Source organism: Varroa destructor, unplaced genomic scaffold, assembly GCF_002443255.2.
Source record: "Varroa destructor unplaced genomic scaffold, Vdes_3.0 BEIS01000005.1, whole genome shotgun sequence".
NCBI classification, from domain to species: Eukaryota; Metazoa; Arthropoda; class Arachnida; order Mesostigmata; family Varroidae; genus Varroa; species Varroa destructor.
This window is the reverse complement of record NW_019211458.1, coordinates 6,688,572-6,698,412: the sequence shown is the minus strand read 5'-3', so window position 1 is coordinate 6,698,412 and position 9,841 is coordinate 6,688,572. Positions and strand designations below refer to the sequence as shown.

The 9,841-nt window shown below is 38.8% G+C and overlaps 1 protein-coding gene across 1 annotated transcript; it reads left to right on the top strand.

Moving 5' to 3' along the window:
- Positions 1–575: 575 nt before the first annotated feature.
- On the top strand, positions 576–7,503 carry LOC111251827 (uncharacterized). Its single transcript, XM_022808855.2, has 4 exons — positions 576–852; positions 6,126–6,474; positions 6,870–6,992; positions 7,244–7,503. Exons 1-4 carry the CDS (start codon positions 784–786, stop codon positions 7,330–7,332), a joined length of 630 nt encoding a protein of 209 aa, XP_022664590.1. The 5' UTR covers positions 576–783; the 3' UTR covers positions 7,333–7,503.
- The last annotated feature ends 2,338 nt before the right edge of the window (positions 7,504–9,841 follow it).

Below are 9,841 nucleotides of genomic sequence, written 5' to 3'. Positions count from 1 at the left end.
AGTTTAAATATGTCGCTAACAGTCACCACAGACATATATAGGTGTAGCTCTAAAATCCGCAAGAGTACTAGTTTTGCCACCTATTGTCGCCTTGCCTACCTGTCTTTCTTCTTCTTTGAATATAATAGCTGAACAATAGGGCTTGTTCTAGCGCGTTAACTTCTCTATAGCGATGTGCAGGTATAATAATAAAGGTGCAGTAATCCTTGATCAGCTCCGTTGTTTCTTGATTAGCGCTGTCGCCATATCACGTTTAACGTCGAAATGGTTGCCCCAGGCTGTGCACCCACTATGCTACCCCGTGTAGGCTACCCGTAGCTATGTTTCAGATACATGTCAATTATGCATACGCAAAGCTAGCATGCTTAGTCTAACCGCTGATGAATCTTGTTGGACTAGCCGATCGTTTTTACGAGCATCTATATAAAACGGCTATTTTCGAGCACGATTTTCTGTATTATCCAACTATATCTTCTTTGACTCTTTCATGCCCTGGCAGTTTCCGTGTCGAATGAATGTCAAGATCGTGACGTTCGCTGTCTTCGGCGGTGTCATTTATATACCGCGCAGGCAACGATCGCAACGAGGCATTGGCTTTAGTCCGGTTACAGACAGCAATTGCCCCAACCTTGTCATATAGCTACGAACTGTAGATCAGCAGAGCAACAATATTGTTGTATCGCGTACAGCAGTACAGGCTTTTTTGCCACAAAACCAAGGATCTGTGACGTGTGAGATATAAGCAGAATTAGTAGTCAGCAAATACACCTATACATAGCAACTATGAAGAAGAGGGACTCCGTATTCGTGCTTGCTGTTCTCTGTGGTGTCATTGTCACCGCACATACGCAGGTAAGTGAAACGATAAGGGCTACCCACACGTTTCCCTATTTCTACGCGGTCGATTTTCTAAAGTAATAAAAGCTGACTTGCCCTGACATCTAGAACTTCTACGTCCTTCTTGAGACCAAGAACCTGACGGAACTTCAGCTCTTTGCATGACGCTCTAGACATGTAAAATGTTATTTCAAACAAGTATCAGGTCGAGAAGTGAAACGTAACAGCGGGCAAAGGCAATTACATTCACCAGCGATACTCACAGATTCATACGCGGTATGTTTAGCCCCTTAGTATCAAATGAGTAATTTTCGAAAACGTAAAGTAACTGACGCTTTTAAAGCTCAATATAAAGAGTTTTATAATATAACTTATTATCTATCTCTGTAAGTCTCTTTTGTTTATGTTATGTGAACATTTTTCGACATCATGTTCTCACAGATCGGTGAAGATAATCTTCAATTAAACGCATGAGAAGCATCGCTTGATGTTTTGCTTACACATTTATTATTCAAGCAAGTTAGTCTCTAATCAAGCTAAACTATTATAATATGATTGCTCAAATAAATTAGCCATCAGCATTCGATTTATCTTCGCATTCTCAAGTAAACTTCATGGGTAGCAAATCAATAAGGGTCTCCTAATTTGCGTTTAAGGATTTACTTTCCAAGTGTATTTTTTTCCATTAGTGAAGTGCAACGTAGTACTAAAGCTTCAGTTTCAATACGGGAAATTGAAAAAACGAGACATTGGGTATGGCAGCTAGCAAGTTCGAAGCCTAGAAACTTATTTATTTGCCTTGGCAGTGGCTCAAGATATGAAATTTCGAAAACATGGCGGAGAATACGTTGGCTATCAAAAAATGTTTAATAAACTTTATAAAATACGTTTCAGTTGCGTAACGTAGAGAGAATTTAAGCGGCCTTTACAGGGGACATTTTGACGAATCTGCTTGGCGTAAATTAACACGCTAGTGGAAAATATCAATTGTCAGTTCGAAGTGTACCGAACGTTGTCTTTTACGTAGTTTTCTGGGTTTGCTTCTACCAATATCCTATCAGTATCACTGCGGATTCGTTATGGATACATCTCAACCCGGATAAGCAACGTATTGCCTTAAGAGCTTTCTAGCTTTGGTATCGTAGTCATCTACTTTTCGAACCAATATGGAACATTCCCTTGAACTATAAACAAGTAGAAATTACTTTATATACGTAAAACAACAAGAAAACTATATGCTCTGAGAATGGAGTGCGTCTTAACTTTTATGAACGAGATTTTACGACCCAACATGCTTAAGAAACTTTTCCACTGAAACAAAAAGAAAAAGGGAAAACGATGAAATGCCAATTTCAAACGATTTTATCGCATTTTTAAACTTCTATAGATTATCAATTTATTAGGGTGTCCATATTGCATTTTGACTTGGGTCCTCCAACGTGTTATTAAAAATGTTTTACCTTTGTGGAGACAAACCAGGCAGTTTCGTGTGACTTACGTTGTCGCTGAAATTGGGTAGCATGGAAAATGAAAAAAAACTGAACATCTAAAACATAACCTCGCATCATGATATCCGTGTGCTTAAATTATTGTAACTAAGTCAAGATACGACAGGAACATCGAGGAATTAGATCCGTGGTGACTTCGGCCCTCGGTGGTCCTCCTTAACGATTAAAAAGGGTCTAATGTTTGCTACGTGACCTAGTTTAAAGCTTTTCAATTCAATGCTAGTAAGGTCCGGATTGACAGCCCGATAATCGATTTGTAAATTCGTTTCGGTGTCCTGGACTTCTTGGAGCAACCTCAGCTAACGGTGCTGTATAAAGTAATAGATTATGATGACGGAAATTGTACTTGACAATCTCTATGGTGCACTCTATCTCGTACTAATGATTATACTACTAACAATAAATCGACCGCGTTCAAGCAAACTAGGTTCAATTGGTACATACAAAAATATGTGGTACATATAAAAATATCATATATTCAATAATATACATTTTACTATCGAACGACATACGACTGGTACGCTGCACAGTGTAGGTGGACGTCAAACGTCAAACTAGTATGTCGACCTCAGAGCTCTGCTAATGGGCTAGTGCGTGGGTACGAAGTGCTAGGTCTCTTTAGTTTCTATTTTAATATATATATCATCGTGCAAAGTCAACCAATGTGATAAATATAATTTGGCTGTGATGTCAACTGACCCTCAAAAGGGTTATTGTTCTTGCCAATATACGGTATTGAACGCGATCCTTGAGCGTTGCAAACGGCAGCGGGAACGCTGAGTCATCTTTCGAGTGCATGACCTCACTCTATACCTCAGTAATTCTCATTTGTGTTATTATCTTACCTCTTAGCTCATTATGTAATATTCTATTTTGTTTGTTGGTCGTTTCGTTGAATATTTTTCTGTTTTCCATCCTATCAACTTATCTCAACTCGTTCCTGTAACGTTTGACTTAAAGTATTCACGACTGAAAGTAAAAGTTTCCTAATTATTTGATTTCTTACCTTATATAGCTTCTCTTACTTCTTTTCAAATTAAATTTTTTCTATCTTAATTTTAGCGTTAGGTTTTGAATGGCTCGATAACTACGATAATTGCTGCATAGTCTGGTCTTTCTTTTACCATAACTTTCGGATGCCCTAGAGAACTTATTTTGGGGAAACATAGCCGCCTAGGATTCCACTGCATAGTTTCGTAACTTCTCAGTGGCTCTGCTCGAATCATTCCGCCGCTATTGTATTTACATATCCATGAGCGTCTGAATTATTTGCCGGTACACCAATAATCAATCTATTTAAGCTACCATCCTGAACATCGAAGGTCTCTAGGAAATAGTTGGTAATCAAGTCAAAACAACTGGAAGTTTTTCGCGTCGCGGACCCTGTAAGTAGAGTGTATCCTTAATAACTTACCTGTATGCAATGTGACTCGAGTTCTTGCAATAGGAGCCCTATAGCCGTTCTGTTCACTAGTCTTGGCGGAATTCGTTCATCATGTCCTCCGGTTGCTGACATTACATTCTGGCTAAAATCAACGCGCTGCGATTCATAGAGCTGTAGAGCCCCAACCAAGCGCCATAGAGTCATTACAGATGTACGTTTACTTTGGGGCAGTACGCCGCCGGTATATTTGCTTCGCCTTGCTGGTGTCAATGTCTGCAATTATCGTAGAAGATCTATTTTTCATCGGGAATAGGGATTCAGTGCAAGAATGACCCAACGTGAGGGTCAAAAACCGCGTGTGTTCATATCTCCGTTTATAATTCCTGTCCTTTTACGCGACCCGCTTGCAATTTAATTTTTCTTGTTATTTTAATTGGCCAAAACCAACAAATGTGATATTTTTAGATGTATTGAACCTAGGTGCTAAAGTTCGTGCAGTGTGAGACAGGCCAGCTTTTAGCAAGGACAACATATCGTAGTCACCGTTGTAGATGATTTCCCACGAAATTCTTGTAATCTTCTCATTGGGACTTTCGAAAGTAACGGTTCGTCGTGTTTCTAATAGTAGATCCTTCAAAATTTAGGCAACGAATTGTTTCTGCCATTGTAGTGCCAAGGTAGAACATCACAAATTTTCTCATCTTCAATGATCATTTCCACTCGGCAGGCAAACTGAAGTGAGCAACTTCTGGGTAGACTTAAATATGTACATCTGAACGAACGCTCTCAGATTGAGAGATGAAGGCGTGGCATGCGGCATTAAAAAGTGCGAAATTTTAAAATATTTTTTTTGTATTCAACGAAGCAGTAAAACAACGACTGATAACTTTTTACTAGATTGAGATGACCTTTTGCTTCCATTATCGACCCGATTATTTCAAAATGGCTGCGATAATTTATACGTTCAACTTCTATTTCCTCAACCTCACCTTATAAACATCTCACATTTAACGTGCCACAATAAACCCGCTCATCATAGCAAGGGCATTCATGCGCAAGTTGCGAGAAACACTTGCGTTCTTATACATTTTCCTTTTACTGGAAAATACAATCTGCGTACGTTTGAGCGTATTGTTCTTTTGTGCTTGTAATAGTACTTAGTTTTTGTTTTTTTTTAAGTATCGTCTGAACGTGTTAAATATGGAGGTGCTTTGTTCTTTAATCTGTCAACTGAAAATGCTAATCGTGCTGCTAATTATTTGATATATATAATAGCAATTCAGCCTTTTTTTTCATTATGCTCGATTGCTAAGCCAAAATGGCCAGTTAACTTATTTTTAAATAATTATTTATTTTCTTCCTACTCGTTAAAATATCTATGTACTGTTTTATGCGGGCTCAGTACCAGGGGATAATTCCTTTTTTAAATGTCGGAGATTATAATGCAATGCAGTAAATTCTGCAGCCCCCAGCGAGTTTCCTTTTATAAGAATATTTTTCGTTTGACACAGCTTTCTGCACGTGCTACGTGCATGCATAACGCCAGGCTTCGATGTCTGGTCACATCTTGGTTATGTAGTTAAGTTTCTTGTTATTAATTTAACATAGATTGCTTGCCTTTTCTTGAAGTATCTTGCGAATTTACATCAATTGATCTTCACCTTAACGATATTAACTTTAATTTGCGGCTAACTAGTGTCACAAACCTAATTGAAGGCTGTCCTGACGCTGTAGATGCTTCCAGCTCTAACAGTTTTCTGCAGCGTTCTTAAATTTACTGATTATATATGCCAGCTTTACTTTGTTGCCGTTTCAAAGCCAGGCTTATTGAGTAGCGCTGCCAGAATTTGCAGAGAATTACTAGACATTTCTTTGTCAAAACGAGATATTCCAACATTTTCAAGGTTTTGCAAAACTTCCGTTGCAAACGCTTCTACTATGAAAGTAAAAATGTTGATCAAAGAAACAATTCACGATTGTAAAGTAAAATGAAAAAATTTATTTTTAATAGTTTACAGCATGGACTGTTTCGCTTTAGCCTAAAAGCGATCAGCAGATATTATAAAAAGAACGAATGAGGAACACTTACTGTATATATTTGAAACTTCCTGGAAACGTGCGGCTAAAGCCATTGCATAATGATGGTGTGTAAAACGATGTATAAGAGAGTATGTATGTAACGATGTATAAGGAGAGATTCATCATCTAAAAATGCGTTATATCACCATGACTTCCCAATGAGTTACTTATTGAATTTATGCCATATATCAAAGGTTCACAAGGATGACGTGTAAAAAAAAGAGCTCATTTTTAGCTCCATTTAGCCCGCAAATGAAATACTCAACCATTTAGCTATTTTACTGAACTGTTTGTGGAAACATTACGCGTCCTGCCAGCAACAAAGGCAATTTCAGTACCCACCACAAGTACAGTCGGAGCAGCAAGAGGCCCACGAGCCGCACCCACGGCTACGAGAATCACAGCAGCATCAGCCAGAGCCGTCGTCCACCACACAAGCTGAAGATAAAAAAAAGCAGACACAACAGCAAAAACAGACGCCGAGCAGGGAGCCATTTCGTTTAAATTGGGCACCATTTGCACACCGCAAATCAAGGTGGTACCAGGACAACCAGAACCAGCGCCAGAATCAGCATCAGAACCAGGAACAGAGCCAGGAGCAGAGTCGGCCGTGTGGATATAACCCAGCCCAAAATGAAATCGGCAACAACCATGCTAGACCGTCACGTAAGTAATCGCTACTGAGGAGGCACAAAGATGAGCGAGAGGCGACAGGATGTTAATGAAGCCTTGACATAAGCAAAAGCAGTTAGCCCTAATAAAAGGCCAAGACAAGGTTCTGTTGTACTGGGAACTAAGTTGTAAGCAAAACCGCGCTTAAACGCCCAAACGAAGATTTCCCGCAAGGTTTGTGATCACAGCTAGAAACTTTTCGACGTGTGCGAAATATAGACACCTCCCCTTCGGTAGGCTAAGTAACTTCCAAATCCATGTACTGGTCGAAAATCCCGATTCGCCCATAAAATTTACCTAAATAGAACAAAGAAAACAGTTAAAATTCATACGCATTTATGTACATTTAAAGAATGCTTAATCCTAACATAATTTGCATTTTGATTTAGTCACGGATACCAATGAAGCGGTGGTACACTGCGTTGCTAGGTTGGGAATCACATTGAAAGAGGCTATCGAAGCCCTAAAGGCGTACCTTAACCCCATTTTGGGAAATCTCATCAAGAAAGAAGGTAAAGCGTGTATAACTGTATAGGGAAATTTAGATGGAATAGCGCTGGGAGCATATTCGACTAGAACTATTAAACGCACGCACTGTTTCTTTCGTCGTATCGTTTCTTTAATTTATCATAAATCGATCGATAGCCTTTCTAGTAATCGCTATAATAAATATTTGAGGCATTTAATGCTTAATTATGGCCTGAGAATTGTTTGATTCTATACGCACATTTTTTACTAGTTTAAGGAAGGACCTTTCTTGCAGGACAATCTTTGAAGCATAGACGCGTCGTCAGAAAAATCACTGCTCAACAGCCGGAAGGCACGAACGGAGTAAGAGGTGCCAAATATTAAGGCGAATTGAAGCAGAAAACAAAATGGGGGAATACACGGACACGTTTGGATACTAAGCTCTGATACTCCTCTTCTTGTTTAAAAATGTGCCTATTTTTCCTTTGTCAGAGAATATTATAGGTTTTACATAAACGCGTATGGGAGCAGTACATGCTTCCTTTGAATGCTAGACTTTTCGTAGTAGTGAATCCATATAGCTCGCCGTTTATTTTATACAGGTTTGACTAAATAAGCAGAGTACTATTTTATTTCTCGCTTTGCTCGTACAACCAATGACAGAGTTACATCAAGAACTCCTGACCGATCAGGCAATTATCAGGAATGATCGAAGGAGCCTACCATGTTTAATATATATCTAATATTTAAGAATTACTCTAGACGGATGCGAAGCACCAGCTGAAGTTGTTTGATACTGTTAATAGCAGGGCGGCAACTTGCTGCAACCGAAGTACGTAACTTTTGCATTTGGTCGTCATTCTTTCTAGTGGAAAATGAGTGTTATATCAGTGGTTGTGGTGACCTTTCACATGACGCATTTCACGTCAGCAAACGCAAGCAAACGGAGTAAATCAGGGTGTAAACAACAATGAACGAAGCGAACGAAATATGGCAATAAATATGCATTGGCGTATTGCTTAGACAAGAGGCCATCGCATACGCTTGCAAATTATGCAAAGATTACTGACCTGTTCCGTATATTCCAAAAGCTCTACTGAAAAAAAGTATTTCGATACCTGTCGCTAATAAGAACGTGACGTTAAGACAAATTTTTCGAGATTTACGTTCGAAAATTCCGTAAATCGTCGCTTCGGACGGCCGGCTTACGGCGCGAAAAATAATAAATCCACGCCCAGGTTCCAATTTAAACCATCACTTGCAATTTTAGCGACAAACATGTTATCTAGCAAAAAAAAAGGTACCAGTTACATAAGTTTGAGTTCAGGTAAATTTCCTTTAAACAAAAAAAATATGATAATAAACATAGTTAAAATTTGAGATGCAATTAGCTCACGGAAAGGAAACAAAAGGTAATAATTATCATTACTACTAGTCATCATTCTATGCAATTACCTTGACTCGTCAAGCGGAATTGTTCAGTTGCCTACCAAACCTAGAGCATTTTGGTGTCGCTATCGTTCTAAAATTGCGCACCTACCCTGCTACGGATGTCCATCAGTTCCAAAGAGCAACGGCTTTTGAGCTGTTGCCAGCCTGACCAATCTGAAACCTAATCTGAAAAAGGTCACGGAGTGAGTACTTAAAATGTAACCTTTTTTAATCACTACCTATAGTTGCGGATTACTAAATGAGTTGATGAATTTATAACGCTGCCACGATCGCTACCGATGTATAATAGCAGAATTTCAGGTAGTCAGCAGTTTAAAGTCTATAGACTTTAGCAGAAAACTCAAGCATTCTATCGACTATTTGCAATGAATGAATGCAAGTACCTTATTTTCGATATTTATGTCGCAGAAGAGCATGTTAATCCTTCAGAGCCTATAAACAAAAATTAAAACAAGCAATTATATAATGCATACATACAATCAAAATATGCTATTCAAGAAAATAGGTGACATTTTAGCGTAAAATGTTGCTGCATTAATTATATTATTATAAGTAGTAGGAAGAAATTTCCTATTTTTTGTCGATACTTTGAAAGCTAAAACGCTACCAAAAATAAGTTACTGCATTTCGCTGGTGTACGGTGATGGCGCTAAAAAGATTGCTTAAGGGTGGTTTGAAAGCGGTTCCCGCGACCTACAGATGCCCCCGCCTTGATCGACCGTGTGCGTTGAGTGACGACCATTTAAAGTACATTTGAAAGGAGATGGCCGACAGATAGCTCAATCAAGCAATCGGCTTAAAATAATATTATAATGGCTGCATCCAAAAGATCGTGGTTAGACTTGCACAGAAATTTAAAGCTTGAGTATCTTTTTGAACTCAATAAAAGATTATGATTTAGCACTACATCTTAACACCAAACCCAAAATCGAGTATCACCCAACTACAATGCCAGGTTTTTGCACAGAATTACTACTAGTACTAGTAGTGTTTATATGTCAACCTGAGCTAAGGGTCGGAGAGTAGCTCTAGGGAAAAACCAAGGCATCTAAAAATGCTATGCTTTACGTTGGACGTTGCAGTGGAAGACGAATCCGATGTCCTATGTTAGAAACTGGGTTTTCCATGAACCAAAGCTGTCAATAGGTTTTTTGTGGTAAGGATACCGTGCACCTTTCGCCGACATAAAGGCCCGAATGGAATAAAGTCTCTAGCCGCATTGCCACCCCCTGAATGGATTTTTGTAAAACTTATACAGATTCATGTAGACGGCGACATTTCTTGTTTTCATCATCTTGGATATCAGAGTCAAGAATTGAACATATATGCTGCATAGAAGCACGAATTAATTAAAAACAAACCTTAACAATATTACAAGGACACAGTGGTAAAAGAAACGCATTACAGTATGTCTATAAATATCCCTATACCATAATATGTG

Excerpts from the sequence above, each read along its gene's own strand:
- LOC111251827 (XM_022808855.2), top strand. The coding sequence starts at position 784 with ATGAAGAAGAGGGACTCCGTATTCGTGCTTGCTGTTCTCTGTGGTGTC. Across the intron at positions 6,475-6,869 it reads CAACCATGCTAGACCGTCAC|TCACGGATACCAATGAAGCG; the intron begins GTAAGTAATCGC and ends ATTTTGATTTAG. Across the intron at positions 6,993-7,243 it reads AAATCTCATCAAGAAAGAAG|GACAATCTTTGAAGCATAGA; the intron begins GTAAAGCGTGTA and ends CCTTTCTTGCAG.